At 40.1% G+C, this 19,535-nt stretch overlaps 1 protein-coding gene across 5 annotated transcripts in view; it reads left to right on the forward strand.

Moving 5' to 3' along the window:
• Nucleotides 1–19,535, forward strand: part of TCAF1 (TRPM8 channel associated factor 1) — a 61,358-nt gene that overhangs the window by 38,782 nt on the left and 3,041 nt on the right. For 3 of the 5 annotated variants that reach the window (XM_037835940.1, XM_037835938.1, XM_037835939.1), the window contains exons 3-8: nucleotides 12,081–13,075; nucleotides 13,366–13,463; nucleotides 14,598–14,811; nucleotides 15,124–15,363; nucleotides 16,218–16,555; nucleotides 18,025–18,275. In XM_037835940.1, the coding sequence (XP_037691868.1) occupies nucleotides 12,081–13,075; nucleotides 13,366–13,463; nucleotides 14,598–14,811; nucleotides 15,124–15,363; nucleotides 16,218–16,555; nucleotides 18,025–18,275 (2,136 nt within the window). Of the gene's footprint in view, nucleotides 1–12,080; nucleotides 13,076–13,365; nucleotides 13,464–14,597; nucleotides 14,812–15,123; nucleotides 15,364–16,217; nucleotides 16,583–18,024; nucleotides 18,302–19,535 lie in introns of those variants that run through there. The other 2 variants (XM_037835941.1, XM_037835942.1) reach the window with 2 other exon arrangements.

The following is a 19,535-nucleotide window of genomic DNA, read 5'->3' on the forward strand; positions in this document are numbered from 1 at the left end:
AAAAAAAAAAAAAAAAGGGCCCTCCTCAGAGATCTAATGGGTTATTGAAATGCTAATAGACAAAGCAACGGGGGCCATTAAGGAAAGGTCCACAGGGCGTCTCAAGGCCTGAGCTCCGCCCTTCCCGTTTCTGTGTTCACCAGAACTCCAAAAATCCTCTGCTTTTATTTTGGAGTTTTTCGTGTTATTTTTTTTTTCTATGCCTGTCTCCTCTCTGCTGGGCTGGCAGCTCTCAGATTCTCTGGTGTCTGGTCTCAGTCTATCTATGGTTGGAGTATGGATCAGTAGAATGAGTTTCCGATAAAGGCTACCACTGCAGTTCTCCCTTCTCCTTCCCGGAGCTGGCAGCCTCTCCTCCCATGGGACCGAGCCTGGCAGGGAGGGGCGCGGGTCCCCTGGCCGCAAAAACTTACAGATTTCGCTGATCTCAGCAGTTCGACATTTTCATGAGTGTTGTATAAAGTATGCCCAAAGTCAGATTGCTCTGTGGTGTCCAGTCCACGCAGTTTCTGGCTTTCTACCTACTTTCCTGGAGGAGTAACTAAAACTTGCAGCTCACCAGTCTGCCATCTTGCCCTGCCTCTCAGCTGTATCTTGATTAGGTGTAAGTTTGTTCCTTTGACTCGGCCATATCTTCATTTTTCCTAGTATAGATTGTAGTTTTCTGTTGTCTAGACATCTGGTTTCCTTGGTTACCCCAGTCAGATTTTCCCAGACCAGAACAGGTTCATGTCTCAGAATGGGGTTATATTCAGAGTGTATCTTAGAAGAATGACAAGACTTTACTGTAAGGTCTCCAGTCGTTGTGCTTTTCCTAACCTGTCCAGCAGGTGGCACCTGTTAGCCTGTTGCTCCTGACTGGTATAAGGAAATGTGGCCTCTTCAGTTTCTGTTTTGGCTGTTTTTCCCCAGGCTCTGGGGTCTGGTTCTGAAAGGAAAGCTGAGCCCCACCTCCTCACTCTTAGGGAAGATACACCTCCAAGGAAGTTATCATCGGCATTTGAATTGTCTTTCTGACTCTGTTATCTCTACCCCTGTTTGGGTCAGAGCACTGCAAACTGAAAATGTCTGTGGCTCTCTCCTCTGAGCCCCTCAGATTGAGAGAGAGAAAAAGGGACAGAAAGCCCCCTTGGAGCCAATACATGGCCTCCCAATTTCACTCGTCAGCCAGAGGTAATGCCTGGTCTTCTGGGCTCCCCCTCCCGGAGATGAGTCTTCTGGTTCTTTAAGGTCAGTTGTCCATAAAAGCCTCTATCTGCTTGTTGGGGATTTGTAGCTTGTATTCAGCAGTCCACATTTGTTCATTAAAACCCAAGTTGGAGCTCAGTTGAGCTATAGCCACTTTCTGGGAGAATGGGAGAGTGCTGCTCTCTACCACAGCGAGGTTTTGCAGCTCAGCCTGCCATGGGGAAAGGAAACTACTGGCAAAGTTCTGCAGCTTTTACTTACAGATTTTATGCTACGATCTAAGGCATTCCTCCTAATCCAGGTTGGTGTAGAATGTGTGGACAGTCACAGTTGCCCCCAAGCAGTTATTCCAAATTATTTACTAGTTGTTCCTGTTCATTCATTCATTGTTCCAGGGGACTAAATAATTCCACTCCTCTCTATGCTGCCATCTTGCCCCCTCCAAGACACTGTATTTTATTTCAAGAAAATGATTTCCAAAGATCAGAGAATTAAGAATGCAGAATATTTGCTCTAACAACATGCCCTAGAAGAAACCCCCCAAGCCAAATAGCTGTTTTTGGATGAGGGTTGTAATAGCATAGCTCATTTGATCTACTACCAGTAACTTCACAGGGTGGCCTCAGCATGTCCCTTCAACTCTCCTTTTTTTCCTCTAAAAGGAGGTTGTGGGGTAGGAAGTCCCAGTCTGCCTTTTAGTTATCATCCCATTGATACTGTGATTTATAGTCTGCAGCAATCCTTGTATACTCACAAAATGATCAGGGATGCATAGTAAAAAGAATGTTGAATAATGGTCACACTCTAGAATGTCTGAATGCTCACAATGCCTTGACTTGAAAACATCCCATATGAAATCTTAATTGGAAAATCTTAAAAATTGATGATATGTGTGTGTGTGTGTGTGTGTGTGTGTGTCCTCTTCAGTTTGAAAGATGGTGAAGGTATATTAGCTGTAAAAGAGTCTTTTTATTTGCAGAATATTAAGGAGATTTCAGTATTTTGAAAATTGAATAGCTACTTGAAATTGGCTCACATGGAAAAAAAGAAAAGTGCCAAGATACTGAATATGAACACAAATATGGCTCCCTAAGTAGTATGGAAAACAAAATATCTAGCATATGTGAATAAGCATATTTGAAACAGGGATCTACAAATACTTTGCCGATTATAGATTTGTGTCAGGAGCATGGCGAGGCATAGTGGGTTGAATGTGCTTGTCTAACTCTTGTACTCTGTGCTTTCTTAATATATTCTTGGCTATGTGTGCTGAAATTGTATTACTCAAAACAAATTAGAAGATTTTAGAGGGTAAAATATGCCACCATAAAAGAGAGACTGCTAAATTACAAGTCAGTTTTCTTTTTGAACATTTTTCTTTTCTCCAATTTCAAAATTAATATATGCTTGTTCGAAAAATACTTAAATAACCCAGAAGTATAAAAATAAAAAAGAAAGTCACTTTCACACATCTCTGTCTTCTACTCCCCCCTCTGCCTCCTGCTATTTCCATTCTAGTAGTTTGGACTGTATCTTTCCTGACTTTTTCTTACATTCATGTGTATGTATTGGGATAGGAGAGGGAGAGCTGGAGGAGTAGAAAAAGAGAGAGATCAGCAACTTGCTTTTCATTTAACCATTTTTTACCTATTACCACACATTTAGGTTACTTCCTGGATTTTTTTTCTCTTATGAATAGTGACACAATGAACATCCTTTCACCACAGCCCACAGATTTGATGTATGTCTATACAATTCTTCACACTTGATAATTTCTCTTAAAATTTTTATTTGGATAATTTCAAACCTATACAGAAGTAGAGCATAGAACAATGAACACACATATACTTATCACCCAGGTGCCACAATTATCAACTACTCACCAACTGGTATCAATTTATACCCAACCACTCCCTCACTCTCCTAGATTGCATCCAAGCAAATCCCTCACACTGTATCATTGCATTCGTAAATATAGTCTGTGTCTAAAAGATAAGGACTCATTCTTTAATATAACTACACTATTATTATCACATTTTTTAAAATTAACATTTTTTTCTGGAATAAGATAATGTCAAAAAGTATCATTTTTTGAGAGCAGTCCATAAGCATTTTGTTTGTTATGTACATGTTTCTATACTTATCCATTAGATGAATTGGATTATTCATATTTTCCATACTTATTTATATTTTATAAACTTCATCTAAAAGAGATTTCTATAAAATTATTTCATACCTCACTGTGATTCTGGTATTGAATTTAGCTTTTACGTTGTATATTTCAAAGCTGTATTTTAGGTTTATAAAAATTCATAAATTTTTTATGGTTTGTACATTTTTGTTAATATAAAATATCCTTTATTTCCCACTTAGTATTTTTCACCTTGAACTCTGTTATGTCTGATATTATAATTACTACTGTCTTTTACTAAGGAGATTTAAGTCATTTATATAATTGAGAAAATTGATATTCTTCTTCTAGTGGCTGTCATATTGTTTGGTCTTTTCTATTTGTTATATTTCTTGTTGCTTCTTTTTAAAATTTCTTTTACTGTCTTTTGCTTAATTGGTTGACTTTCTTTCCCCCCTCCCCTCACTATCTGGAAATTATACATATTTTTTCTATTCTTACAGTTAAATTTAATTATTCCCCAGCATTTTATTTAAAATATTTTCACAGTTTTGGAAAAGTTGCAATAATAGTACAATGTGTCAAAACACACACACTATTTTGCCTAACCATTGAGAGTAACCTGTAGACTTCATGACAGCTCAAACCTAAATATTCAGCTTGTGTCTTGTAAGAACAAAGACGTTCTTCCACATAACCGCAATACAATTATCCCATTCAAGAAGTGGAACATTGATACTATGCTATTATTTAATGTCCATATTTGTATGTTTCCAATTGTCCCATTAATGTCATTTATAGATTTTTTTAATATAGGATCCAAACAAGTATCAATATCCTGTTTCTTTAGCCTACTTTAATTAAAATAGTTAAGTTGGAGTTTGCCAAGTTTCCCTGTTATAAAAGTACCCTTTTCCCTTTTTAAATTATTTAATTTGTGGTTTGATAATGTGTGGTTTGATAATGTGTTATAATTCATGGAAAGTATTTTTGAAGGTCACATTGTGATAAATTGATCATGACAAAAAAAGAGAAGATAAATTATAAATTTCAAAAATGAAAGATGGGAAATTTACCTATAGATCCACAGAAAATTTAGATGAAATGGACAAATCCCCTGAATGACACAAATTACCAAAATTGACTCAGGAAGAAACAGAATATATATATATTAATACATGAATATATTAATTAAAAACATCCCCACACTAAATGCAATGTGGCCTGGACTGGAGCCTAATACAGGAAAAAAAAACATTATAATGAAAAAATTGGCAAAATCCATGTAGTCTAGAGTTTCATTAATAGCATTGTACCAATGTTAACTTCTTCATTTTGACAAAGGAACTGTGGTTGTGTAACATGCTAACATTAGTGGCAAATGGGTGAAGGGGGTACAGGAACTCTCTGTGCTACTATTTGCAACTTTAAAAAAGTCTAAAATTATTTCAAAATAAAATAATATTTTAAAATATTATGACAAAGAAAACCCCAGGGCCAGATAGATTCACTGAAGAATTTTATCAAGCATTCACAGAAGTGATACCAACCCTACATACTCTTCCATCAAATAGAAGAGGAAGAAACCTTCCCAGCTTGGTTTATTAAGCCAGCATTACTCCAATAACAAAACCAGAGAAAGACATTGCAAGAAAAGAAAACTATGAAACAATATCCCCCATGAACATAGATATAGAAATCTTTAATAAAATATTAGCAAATATGATATAGCAATATATAAAAAGAATAGTACCTCATAACTGTTATGGGTTGAATGTGGCCCCCAAAAGCATATGTTCACATCCTGGTGCTCATAAATGTGACCTTATTCGCAAATAGGATCTTTACAGATGTAAGTAGTTAAAATGTGGTCACACTGGATTATGGACAACAATATGACTGGTATCCTTATAAGAAGAGGGAAATTTGGACATAGAGACACAGACAGAGGGAAAATGGCCATGTGAAGAGATAGGAGTTAGGTTGCCACAAGCCAAAGAATGCTAATGATTGCTTGGTGACCAGCAGAAACTAAGAGGAGGCAAGGAAGGATCCTAGAGCCTTCGGAGAAAGCATGGCCCTACTTACACCTTGATTTTAGACTTCTAACCTCCAGAACTGTGAGAGAATTGATTTGTTATTTTAAGTCTCCCAATTTGTGGTATTTTGTTACAGCAGCCCTAGGAAACTACGACAGAGACCAAGTAGGGTATATCTTGGGAATGTAAGGCTGGTTTAACACTCAAAAAGTAATCAAAGTAATTCATCATATTAATAGATTGAATGAGAAAGACTGATCATTTCAATATATGCAGAAAATGTATGACAAAATCAATATCAATTCATGATCAAATCTCAGCAAAATTGGGAATAAAAAGAAACTTCCTTACATTGATAGGAGTCATCAGTGATCAATGAAAACCAACAGCTAAAACATGCTAATGAGGAAAGACTGAATGTTTTCCCTTCAGTTTGAGAGCAAGGCAAGGATATCTGCTTCCACCATTCTATTCAAAATTGTACTGGAGGGCCTAGCCAGTACAATAAGGAAAGAAAAAGAAGGTGTACAGTTTGGAGATTAAGAAATAACCTTATATGTATTTGCAGAAAACCTGATCATCTGTGTAGAAAATCCTAAGAAATCTACCAAAAAAGTTACCAAAATGATTGAGTTTAGCAAGGTTGCAGGATACAAGGTCAATATACAAACATCAATTATATTTCAATATTATAGCAACCAACTATTGGAAATTGAAATTTAAAATATAATATGTAAAGTAGTTCCAAATTAGTAAAATATTAAGGGATAAATTCAACAGAATTTGTCAGAAGATTTGTATGCTGAAAACTACAAAACATTGCTGAAAGAAATTGAGACCTAAAGAAATGGAGAAATATACTGTAATCATGAATCTTAAGACTCAATATTGTTGAGATGTCAGTTTTTCTCCAAGTGACTTATAGACTCAATGCAATCCCAACCAAATTTCCAGCAGGGTTTTGTGTGTGTGTGTGTGTGTGTGTGTGTGTGTGTGTGTGTGTGTAGAAATTGGTAAATTGTTTTTATAATTAATATGTACATGAAAAGGAACTGACATAGCAAAACAATTTTGACAAAGAATAAAGATGTAAGACTTACACTAACTGATTTCAGCACTTACTAAATAAAGCAAAAGTAATCAAAGCAGTGTGGTATTGGCATAAGGATGGACATAAGGATAATTATTTCATTCAGAAAACTCAAGTATGGTTTTCAAACCAAGGAAATTTTCATCTCATTTTGTGTTTGTTTCTTCATATTTCTCTCTCATCTTTCCTTTTGGAACTCTTACTTGCTAGATGTTAGATCTTTTGATCTGTCCTCATAGCTCTTTAGTTTTTTTCTGATAATAGTCATCTTTCTGATCATTAGTACTACACTCTGGAAGAGTCACTTTACTCAGTCTTCCAGTTTACATGTTCACAATCTTCAGCTTGGTCAAAACTTATTTTCTGCCCATGTATTAAAATTAAGGCCATCTGTTTGGCATATTTGTATTCTAATTAGTAACTTTTAATAGCAGTTCCCTTTTTTGAGAGAGAGAGAGAATACGTCTCAAACCTCTCAGATGATAGACAATACTTAGAATTTTCTTCTCCATTTATTACTACATTTTCCTTGGGAGTTTATTTTTCTCTTTGTTGAGCTTCATGCTTCTCTTTTATGCTGTTAGTTATCTTTTATGCTGTTAGTTATCAAATATTTGATGATTTGTGTTTATTTAAATTGCATTGACATTCTAGATAGATTATTGGTTATTCAAGTGTGTTTTCTCAGCACAGACAATGATTCCTGATCCTTTTGTTTTCTTGATCTTCTGTTTCATGTATATGCAGTTGCAGATTCTTATGTTCTCACTGGTTTCTCGTTAGTCTGATTCCACTTGATTTATATTTTCTGTAAATTCTTCACTGTCCTAGTTTACTGATTGCACCCTTCTCAAAATTCCAGTACAACTATGGATTTATTCTTACTTGAATTATTTTTTTTTTCATTTTAAGAGGAAGTAGATAAAGAGAAGCAAAAATCAAATTCAGATTTTTTTAAATTTATCAAACAATTATTTAGCTCCCCTCTATGAATAAATCATTTATATTGGAAATAAGACACATGTCTCTGAGAATGCCTCCTGGCTCATCACCAAGCAGGATCTCATATATTGTCATTGTGTAGATGAAGTTCTAACGATTCAGTATCTGGGTCTCAGCTTTGAAGATTCAATATCTCTCATCTTAACATAACAGGCCAGCGTATAAATCTTGATACCAATATATTAACTTAAAATACAATAACCTACCTCTTCACAGACTTCATTTGCAGAAGATTAATTGCTTGAATTTATAAACAGAACTCATTATTATTATAATTAAAACAGATTTTCCATTTAATTTTTTATACATGTTTAAAGTAATAAAATAAAAATAAAAATGAAAGTTAGAGTTCCCAAGATGTTGCATGAGAAATATAAAGGTCACACACCCAGAACTTTCTGGTTGACCTGGCCAATTGCTTCTTTCTCTCCTTAGGCAGATGATCATGGGGAGCAAGATTATAATCATAAAGTTGTTTGGTAAGCCTGGAATCAGAACAAGAAGAACTAGCTGAACTATTTTAGTGGTTAGTGCTTTAAGGAACTAGAAAGTCATCTGGTAGGGTAGGGTAGTACCATTATTTTCAGAAAAAGGTTGTACCTGCTGTTTGTCAGTGTTCGCTACAGAAATAGAACCAATAGGAGATTCTATACATTAACTATATATTGGCTATGTAAGGAATTGGCTCATGCAGTTGTGAGGGCTGGCAAGTCCAAATTTTGTAGGGCAGGCTGGACTCTTAAGCCTGGAAGAGGCCCACTCACACACTCACACTGAAGGTAATCTCCTTTATTTAAAGCCTACTGATTGTAGATGTTAATCATGTCTGCAAAATACCTTCACAGCAACATCTAGAGGCCCACTCAAATTAATGAAGGTAATTTCCCTTATTTAAAGCCAGCTGATCATAGGTGTTAATCACGTCTACAAAATACCTTCAAAGCAATATCTAGACTAGTGTTTGACCACGCAACTGGGTATTACAGCCTAGCCAAGTTGGCGCATAGTCTACCCCTTATCAACTGGCACTCATACACATCTCCTTAAACAATACTTAATCTCCAAATAAAGACAGTGACAAAGTCATACTTCTGCCTAACATGATACAACTATCCTGCATGTAATCAAGAGCACACTGATGCCTTCCCCAGAAGAGGATGCAGAGTCCTTGGGTGATGTTCACTCTTCTTGATATTCTGCAACTTAACTACTATGATAAAAAATGACAATCACACATCTTATGCTATATGATAAGAAAATAAGCAAGGGAAGAAAACAAAGATATTTGCTTTATATACACACATATTAAGCATATATATATGTGTGTGTATATATATATAGTATCTACACATACTCAAACATAAGTATGAGTATATTCAAAATATATAAAATAAGAAAGAAATACTTGGAACAATTACAGTCCTCATTTCTGCATCTGGTCTCATGGTCGTAGCTGATATGCGTAACAACCCTCTTTTACTACCCATTCTGTATTCCGCATGACCTCAGGAAGCACCTCAGCTAGCACCTCAGCTGGTCGTGGTTCTTTGCTTGGTGGCGTGACCCAAACCTTCATTGTGTAATAGTAGTCCAGTTTCCCCTCTTGTAATCAGGATCAGTCACTTCAGCAAGTACAGAAACTCCATTTTTTGTCTGCTGATTCAGAGGCATGAGGAATCCAAAGTGGCTAAGTGGCAGTCTTAACTTCTAGTTCTTTAAAACCATTGTCTCTCCTGGTGAAAGCATTCCTCCTTTTCGAACTAAGACCTCTAAGCCTGCAGAGCATAACATCATGGGGGCAGTAAGCAAAATTTGTGCTGGAGGATCACTAAGAGTAACAGTGAGTGGTGCCACTACCATCTCCACTCCTTGAATCCTGGCTGTGGAAGAAAGAACACCATATATTAGATGCTGATTTAGAGCATATACAGCCTCCTGGATAACACTGACCCAGCCTGTAAGTTATTATCACCTAGCTATTGTTGTAGCTGAGTCTTCAAAAGACCAGTCCATTGTTTATCAAGCCAGCTGTTTCAGGATCGTGAAAGTAGGCCCATTGCCAAACTTCATTTGCTGTGAAGTGAGTTCCTTAGTCAGACCAGCAAGGCTGTTTGGAATACCATGACAGTGGATAAGGCATTTTGTAAGTCCATGGATGGTAGTATTGGCAGAAGCATCATGTGCAGGGAAGGCAAATCTATATCCAGAATACATATCTATCCAGTAAATACAAAACAGTGCCCCCTCAATGATGGAAGTACTCCAGTGCAGCCAACCTGCCACCTTTTGGTCCAGAATCTCTGCTTAGTGAGCCCGTGGTAATAAATTTGGCTCTATCCAACTTTATGTTCCTTCCACCACAATCCCACACCCTTAATATCCATCCTCACACATACTCTCTGCTTTTCTATCTGTAAAAATTGGAAAAATCATGCAGTTCTTTTGGAGTGTAGTGCACCTCCTCATGGGTCATGCTTTGTACCTCACCTTTTTGGGCTTCCTGGGACTTAAGTCTAATAAAATGTCTAGACACAAAAATGGGTGGTGGGGATGGGTCCTGAGGATAATCAACAGTGTCTGACAAGGCATCTACCTCAAGGGAGGCCATTATAGGCTCCTTACACAAAGCAGGGTTAAACTTCTCAGCCAAGGGTGGAAGGGCTGCTACTACTGGCAAAGAAGACACAGCGGAATTTAGGGGGTCAGTGTCCCCTGCCTCATCAGGATCTGCGCATATGTCCCCATTTCAAGAAAAGATTCCCATTTCTTCCCAGTCCATGCCTCAGCATTGTCCTCACCATTTGCTTTGTAATTCAGTCACTCACTGGATACGATTCCAGGTTTGGTTTTCAGAAATCTCAGCTCTGTGGTAGAGGAGATAAGGGTTTATTTCAAGGCAGACATAGAAACCTTCAGGTCATTTATGGAGGCTTTTGACCTGGGAATGTGAAGCTCTGAGCTCATCCTTTCCCTTCCCCACTTTCTCTAGTGTAGCGTAGTCAGGAACAACCAGCCAATATCTTCATACTCATTAGTTTGACAAAAATGTTTTAATGTATCAAATGTGTGGTCACCTAGAACGTTGTCTCTAATTGGGTGATATTTTGCATCTCTTGCCACATCACTCCATGACCATCAGTGCTTTCATTATGTAACCACTGGAAATAGTCTTTGGTGCCTTTAAATCTAATTAGATTAGAAAACCAATTCCAGAAACCACAAAACCAACTCAGAAAACTCATTTTTAAGATTCAGTTCCTCTAGAACCACTCTCTGTGCCAAAATCTGTATCAGTTAGGGTTTTCAGCAAAACAAAAATAAAAACATAAATGGATAGATAGATAGATACAGAGATTTATTTTATGGAGTTGACTCTTTCATTTGTGGGGTCTGGTAAGTCCAAAATATGTAGGGCAAGCAGGCTTGAAATTCAGCAGAGTTGTCGTTGCAGCCTTGAGGCAGAATTTCTTCTCTAGGAAACCTCAGTTTTTGCTCTTAAGGCTTTCAACTGATTGGATGAGGCCTACCCACATTATTGAAGGTAATCTCCTCTACGTAAAATCACCTGAGTTTAGATGTTAATCACACTTACAAAATATCTTCACAGCACCATCTTGACTAGTTTTTGACCGAACAGCTGGGCACCATAGCCCAGTCAAGTTGATGCATATTAAATTAGCCGTCATACCTGCTAAAAGGATTACAGTTTTCCCATTAATTGGTTAGTGTTCCATCAGCTACAGAGAGTGGAACCCAAACACTGTGAGATTGTTGCCTACCTGTTGCAGTGTTACTTTACTACAGCTCCTTTCTAATCATATAATTGCCATAGCTATACCAGCTCAGGGATCTCAAGCTTGTAGAAGTCACCCTATACTCCCCTTCCCCAATAATCCCACTAGGTATTGAGGGCTCCATTTCCCATTTGGAGCTAATGGGTGTCCTGAGGTCCAGTAGGGGTTGGTTAGTCACAGATGGTAAACAGATAGTGTTGTGCAAAACTGTATAGCATATAGATATGTATCACTCCTGTTGGGCAGGCAATGAATGGATGGAGATATGGATGTAGACAGAGTCAAATCCTTATGAGTTCAGATAACAGGAGGGTCTCCCAAGAGTTGAGGCCAATCAGGCACCATGCCCCACCCTGCCATGATTCTTCACCAGCACCACTAAGCTGGCTCTCCACAGATTTTATTTGAAGAAGGTTAGCTGCATGAAATTTATAAACAAGACTCCTTATAAGAATGAAAACAAGTTTTCCTGTTCAGTTGTTTATATAATGCTTGAAGGGCTGAGATAAGAGCACGAACTTAAATCCAGAGTATTTAAGATATAGGATTGAGTAAACACAGCAGGGTTTCCTTCAAGATTTCATTTGGAGAATTTTTACTTTAACTGAGAATGAGTGCAGCAAAATTACTGCCAAGTCCCTCAGTCTTCCCTCAAAGAAGTCTCCATACCCTGTGTGGTCAGAACTGCCCACTTTGTTCTCCCAACTCCTGTAAAAGCTAAAAATAATAATAGTAGTAAAGCTAACACATATATAGCACTTATTATCTGCCAGGTCCTGTTCTAAGAGCTTTATATAGAGTAATCCTTTAATAGAGAACAACTGTGTCTTTTCCAGTTGTGAAGATGATCTCTCCGAGGACAGAGAGGAGCTCCTGCATGGAATTTCAGAGCTGGACATCACCAATTCAGATTGTTTCCCATCCCAGCTGCTAGTGCATGGGGCTTTAGCCTTTCCTCTTGGGTTAGATTCCTACCATGGCTGTGTGATAGCGGCAGCCCGTTACGGACGGGGCCGTGTGGTTGTCACTGGCCATAAGGTGTTATTCACTGTAGGTAGACTAGGCCCCTTTCTGCTCAATGCTGTCCGCTGGTTGGACGGGGGCCGTAGAGGCAAGATTGTGGTGCAAACAGAACTGAGAACACTGAGTGGCCTGCTAGCAGTCGGGGGCATAGACACTAGCATTGAGCCCCATCTGACCAGTGATGCCAGTGTCTATTGCTTTGAACCTGCAAGTGACATGGAGGTCAAAGAACTGCAGGAGTTTGTAGCAGAGGGTGGGGGGCTATTTGTTGGGGCCCAAGCCTGGTGGTGGGCCTTTAAGAACCCAGGAGTGTCCCCTTTGGCTCGATTCCCGGGTAACCTCCTCCTCAATCCCTTTGGCATCAGCATCACAAGCCAAAGCCTCAATCCAGGGCCCTTTCGTACTCCTAAATCAGGGATAAGGACCTACCACTTCCGCTCTACTTTGGCTGAGTTCCAGGTTATAATGGGCAGGAAGAGAGGGAATGTGGAAAAGGGCTGGTTGGCAAAGTTGGGACCAGATGGTGCAGCTTTCCTACAGATTCCTGCAGAAGAGATCCCTGCCTATATGTCTGTGCATCGACTCCTGAGGAAACTGCTAAGTCGTTATCGACTCCCAGTAGCCACCCGAGAAAATCCTGTTATCAATGACTGCTGCAGGGGTGCTATGCTTTCCCTGGCCACTGGCCTGGCCCACTCTGGAAGCGACCTCTCTCTGTTAGTCCCAGAAATTGAAGATATGTACAGCAGCCCCTATCTGCGCCCTTCAGAATCTCCTATCACCGTTGAGGTCAATTGCACCAATCCAGGTATGGAATGAGCACCAGGGGCTCAGCATTGTGGCAGCTGGGGAACAGGGGAGATGGTGGGTTCCATGGTTCATTTCAGGGATCTGATCACTTCCAGAGGGACTTCTCCATCCTTTGCATGTACTTTCAAGAAGATAGGAGTGGGGGATTTCAAGCAGTGTTTGGAAGAGATGAGTCGGGGCAGCATGGAAGGGATGCGATGTGCAGAGCTCACTAAGGGACTGAAACACTGGGTGGTGATGGACTCATGGAGGAGCGATAAAGTCTGCCCTTCCTGTGCCTTTTGTCAGGCACCAGATATTGCTGGATGAGTACTGGGCTCTACATACCTGGAAGGCAAATTATAGAAGTCTCACTGCCTGAGGCCGCTGTCACTGCTGACCTAAAGGTAAAGCCATGCCCCATCTCACCAAGTAACATGTAACACAAATACTATTGCTTTCACATTAGTATCTTATTTGATCTTCATAAAAACCCTATTGGGAATACAGGGCAGTTACTTTTATCCCCATTTTGGATGTATAGAGAGGTGATACATTTCAGAGCCTACCACTCACATGTATCCAGCTTCTGGCTAGCAATTTTGCTTTTCTCTTATGTTGTAGAGTGGAGAACAGGAAAGATACCTAATGTAAAGCACCCTAACACACAATAGGTACTCAATAAATTTTAATTCACTTCCATCCTCATATATATCTCCCATTGTTGCACAAGGGCTTTCCAACTGGCTGCCTCCCCATGACACCTAGACTGTTTCTTGACTGCTTATTCCACTGTCAGCTCTATCAGTTTCACATACATATACCCTACTCATAAAATTAAGTTCCTGTCCTGTTCTGTCTCTCTTGAGGGTCATTATGAGGGTTTAGGGTCTCTTCTGTCCCTGTATCTATCCTGGAACTTGTTTACCATAAGCCCAGAGAAAACAATCCTGGTACTCTACTAAGTGGAGGAGTTTTTCCATTTGACAAGGCAGGGAAACCTTGGAGAAATGGGAGGAAGAAAATCAACCCTACACCACTTCTGCTAAATCACACTGCTTTTCACAGCATCTTCTCTCTAATTAGCAAAAGGCAGGATCACCTCACCCCATTCCCAAGGCCAGAATCACCACAGTGGAATAGGCAACCTAGGAATTCTGCCTGTTACAGAGACATCAAAGGACCCTCTGTAGGAGTCTGGTCTCCTCAGAATTAGCTTTAGGGGTTATACCTGGTGCCCCTCACATTAATGCCTCGTATTGACCCATTGTGGAACTATTTGAATCTCTTGGGAGAATAGTTACACATAATTTGCAGTCTGTGTGACCTGGTGGAGTGGTACAATTTCATGGGTTTACCAAGTGTTGTTCATAAAGGGTGGGAAGGCTGGGCTTGCATGTAGTAATGGCCTAATGACCCATCCTGTATTCCCTCCTCCTGAGCTCTCTTCCCTTTCTTCCCCTGCATCCCCCACCATCCCCACCACCTCCACCATGGTGACTCTGCTTCCTCTATCACGTGGTGAAATATCTCTGCTCCAGATACAGATTGGCTGCCACACCGATGACCTGACCAGGGCCAGCAAGCTTTTCCGAGCCCCCCTAGTGATCAACCGGTGTTGCTTGGACAAACCTACAAAGTCAATCACCTGCCTCTGGGGAGGCCTTCTCTATATCATCGTGCCCCAGAGCAGCAAACTGGGTTCTGTGCCCATCACTATTAAGGGGGCTGTGCACGCTCCATACTACAAGCTGGGTGAGTGGAAGCCTTGGAATCAATCTTGAAGGGAGGGAAAAAGCTGAGGCTGAGGAGGTGATTTGAAGCTGTTTGGTATAGGAGAGAGGCATGGATTTGTGGAGGGAAGGAGGGTAAGCTTTCTTAGATTCAGCCTTGGGGCCTTGGAGATAAAGACCAAACCACATCCGTGGAGACGCCACAGCTGATAAGGATAGAGAGTTGGGATATAGTTCCTCATGACCTTGATGTTCTCCAGGGATTCAAGTTGTATGTTTTAACCTAAGGGGATCTGGGGCTGTGAGTCTCAAGTCCCATGGCCTCTGTTCTTAGGGGAAACATCCCAAGAGGAGTGGAAGAAGCGTATCCAGGAGAACCCAGGTCCCTGGGGGGAGCTGGCTACAGACAACATCATCCTGACTGTGCCAACAGCAAATCTTCGTACTCTGGAGAACCCTGAGCCACTGCTTCGCCTCTGGGATGAGGTGATGCAGGCTGTGGCACGGCTGGGAGGGGAACCCTTCCCTTTGCGTCTGCCTCAGAGGATTGTTGCTGACGTGCAGATCTCAGTAGGTGGGTGCTCTGGGAAAACCTTCTATGCATGCGACCTCAGAGTACGCTTCTCTCATTCAGCAGCCATGCCCTGAGCAGCAAAGAGGCTAAAGACGTTCTGTTAGCAAGACATATAAGAAGTAATTGTTGCTATTTAAATGAAAAGGAAAGAAACCTACAGAGAAATAAATAGCATTCAAGTCAGCATGTCAAGCTATCATCAAACTGAAAATCGTACAGGAAATGTGCTGGACTTTCACAGATTTCCATCAGCAGACTTCAAGGAAAGAATAGGAATAGTCACAGTTGTTGGGAGATGAAATTTAACAACTTTGAGAAGACACCAAATAACCAGATCTTTGTTTAGGGGTTGAGGAACCTAAAAAATGAGAGGGGGTTATAGAAATTAAAGAAGAACCATGGAAGTTCCTCTAGACTCCAGTTTTCTTGGCCTATGTGGATGATCACTATAAAGTAGTGTCAATTTGCACAACTGCATATCTTGATATTGAGAGGAAAACCACCCTCGAAGAGTTCCAAATTTAGAGAAAGGATATAATGACACAGTTTCACACGGACAGAGCACCCTCATAAAAATAGTTTTTATTAAGATTTATGTCTATTTGTGGCTTGCATCACCGCCCATATCTGTACTTTTTCAGATCAGAGTGAGGATAAAGGCATTATTTCAAGATTAGAAATTAAGCAGGAAACTTAACAGGGTCCTGGTTTGGGTAGCTCTTCTGAGCAGCATGAGATGCAGGAAGTTCCCTGGGGCTGGTGGGGATTTTGGAAGGGATGCAATACAGAGAAGAATTTCTTGAGATGGGTGGGGAGGATCCTAACCCTCTATTCTTCCCTCCTGCCTTTCCCAGGGTGGATGCATGCAGGGTACCCTATCATGTGCCATCTGGAATCCGTGCAGGAGCTCATCAATGAGAAGCTCATCAGGACCAAGGGCCTATGGGGCCCTGTGCATGAGCTGGGCCGCAACCAGCAGCGGCAGGAGTGGGAATTCCCACCACACACCACCGAGGCCACCTGCAACCTGTGGTGTGTTTATGTACATGAAACGGTCCTGGGCATTCCTCGAGGTCGTGCCAATATTGCACTTTGGCCCCCAGTTCGGGAAAAAAGAGTCAGAATCTACTTGGGCAAAGGTCCCAATGTGAAAAACTGGAATGCGTGGACTGCACTGGAAACGTATTTACAGGTACTGGGCAAGAATGGAGGGCAATAGGAAACCCCTACTGTGGGCAATGCCGGAGCAACATTATTAGATGATATCTTAGTGACCCAGAAGACCCCCCACTGCATCCGTCTCCCACCCTAGGCTACAGGAGACCCTGACACAGTCCAAGTATGACAGTCCTATTTCATGACGCCCTTAGTGCATCATTTGCTTAACTCTAAGTAGAGTTAACTGAATTGCCTCAGCCCCACCCTGCACCCTGAGAGCAGATAGAAAACACTGAGGAAGGTTAAAAAATAGCAGAGGAAAATACAGTGATATAAATATGTTTATCATCACGAGCTTTAAAGTCAGGCAATCTGAAGTTGAAGCCAAACTCTCTGCTTAGTAGCTATATAAAACCAAACAAGCTGTCCACCCTACCCCTCACACTCACAATAGGTGGCCTATGACCTGTTTGTTTTCCCTTAGATGAGTATTACATCTTCTCATTATAACTTGGCTGTGCCTCAGTTTTCACCTTATATAGTCAATCCAAGATTCCTCACTGGCCAGAATAAGGAGGTTGCCTTTGCCTTTGAATTATCATTCATTGTCCCAGTTCTCTCCTCCCAATCCCTGGATCACTTCTTGTTCACTGTGGAGAGTTTCATCACCTTGGGTTCCGGAACTCAGTCTCAGCCAGGCATGCCCTATTCTGGGTCTTTCACCTGCTCAAGTTCCTCTGTCTTCATTCTCACTGCCATGAGAATGATAGTGAGGCAGCCAAGAAGGCTCTGATTTTGTCATTAAGGCTGATTATCTCAGGGACAAAAGTTCCTACCTATGAAATATAGTTGAAGTTGGTCTAGGGAACTACTAAGTCCCTCTTAACCCTGAAGTTCTTTTTCCGTGGCATCAAGATGGCTATCTTTTCTAAAATTATGACTTACTCTTAACTCTGCCTGTATAGACTATATGTAGTCATCCACTTCTACCTGGCTTATTCTCCAAAGGACATTTTTGTAGCCTTGAAAATTAACGGAACTGTAATTAATGAGGTTTTCATTATGGCAGAATAGGAGTAGGTGTTTCCCAGTTATTGGGGTTTAACTTTGTAACTATAAAAGATAATGATTTCTTCACTTCAGCCAATTTCAAAGCCTAGTTTAATATCCTATCACTACTTTTATGATCTGGTGAGATATACAAATAATATTGGTAGTAAAAACTGCTAATAATCACTACATTTTTTTTTACCACAGCCGTTATTTATTAAGCATCTACTTTGTGCGTAACACTGTATCTAGCCCTGAGGACCTCCCCGAGATTAGAATATGGAAAAGTAGGGCATGAGGCCAGCAGGTAAAACAGAGGCAAGAGATAGTCAGCCATAGTTATGAAGTTAATGTTTACAAGATAAAATACATTAAGTTCACTTATTACAATATTTGTTGGGTAATCTTTTGGCAGATTAGATGACTCATTCTGCTTGTTTTTTCTCATTCCAGCTACAGGAGGCCTTTGGTTGGGAGCCATTCATCCGTCTCTTCACGGAGTATAGGAACCAAACCAACTTGCCCACAGACAATGTTGACAAAATGAATCTGTGGGTCAAGATGTTCTCCCACCAAGTGCAGAAGAATCTGGCTCCTTTCTTTGAGGCCTGGGCCTGGCCCATCCAGAAGGAAGTGGCTACCAGCCTGGCCTATCTGCCTGAGTGGAAGGAAAATATTATGAAATTATACCTTCTCACACAGATGTAAGGAGTGCCCAGCAAGGTGGCAGGTAGAGAGGTGTGGGGAGGTAGACAGAGATGGAGGATTCATTCCTCTACCTCTGTCTTTTAGGGTTCTGGCCTTGTCCTCTCCACAGCAAAAAGTAGAAATAGAATTTCTCAGGAACAAGGCCTCTCATTTCTGAGTCTTATTCCTCTTCTCTCAGCTATCAGATTCCCTGCTGACCCTACAATCACCCAATTCTGAGAGCTTTGGCACCTGCTTCAGTACCATCCCTTGTTTAACCATCATGGGCCATAATGGAGGGTGGTTCTCATCTTGTCATCCTGAGGGCTCTCTCTGGGCTTATATTTTTGACAGTTCCAAAAACATGGCCATAGAACGTAACTGGAATATACATTTACCATAAAAACCGGACAGCTCTGTTGGCTCCTATGTTTTAGGTCTTGGATAGATTTCAAATAGCTTGAAAAGTAGATTGGTATAGTGGAAAGAGCCCAGAACTAGGATTAGCTCTTGGGAGAGTCATGTTTTTTCTGTATTACCATTTCCTTATAAGGGAAATGGGGAGAAAAATCCCTGCCTCACAGGGTTGCCATGAAGACTCAGATTGATAATTCTGAAGAGGTTTGTGAACTATACTGTGCATGCACACCTAAGGGATTGTTTATTTTATGCTGATCAACAGAGTAATGTGCTTATTACTTCTCATTCTCTTCCCATAAATAGGAATTAAGTTTATAATCTCTAGCAGTAGACTCCCTGTATATAAATCTGGTTCTTTCACTAGTTGTATGACCCTGGGAAAGTTCCTTAATTTCTCTGTGACTCAATTATCTCATCTATAAAATAGGATCTATTTTGTAGGATTATTTTGAGGATTAAATTGCATAATATTTGTTTATTGGAAATTGGGTAGATGCATAAACAAAATCATTTGACCTTGAAATCTTACTTGGATTCCTTTATTATGTCTTTAATCAGTGCTAGAATTATTTTCCCTTATTTCATCCATGTCCATTTTCAGGTGCTTTCAGCATAGGAGATGTTCAATAAAATATTTGTTGAATATTCATTCAACATTTAAAATAACTGTTATCAATTATGGGGTGTTGAGTATATGCTAAGTATCATACTGAGTCCTTTATGTAGATTGTTTCATTTAATTGTCATAATAATCATATGAGGTGGAAATTACTATTACCCCCATTTTATTAATGAGAGAACTGAAGTTTATGGAGATTAAGTAAATTGCCTAAAGTTAAATTGGTGATAAGTGGTAG

Source organism: Choloepus didactylus, chromosome 5 (genome assembly GCF_015220235.1).
Source record: "Choloepus didactylus isolate mChoDid1 chromosome 5, mChoDid1.pri, whole genome shotgun sequence".
NCBI classification, from domain to species: domain Eukaryota; kingdom Metazoa; phylum Chordata; class Mammalia; order Pilosa; family Megalonychidae; genus Choloepus; species Choloepus didactylus.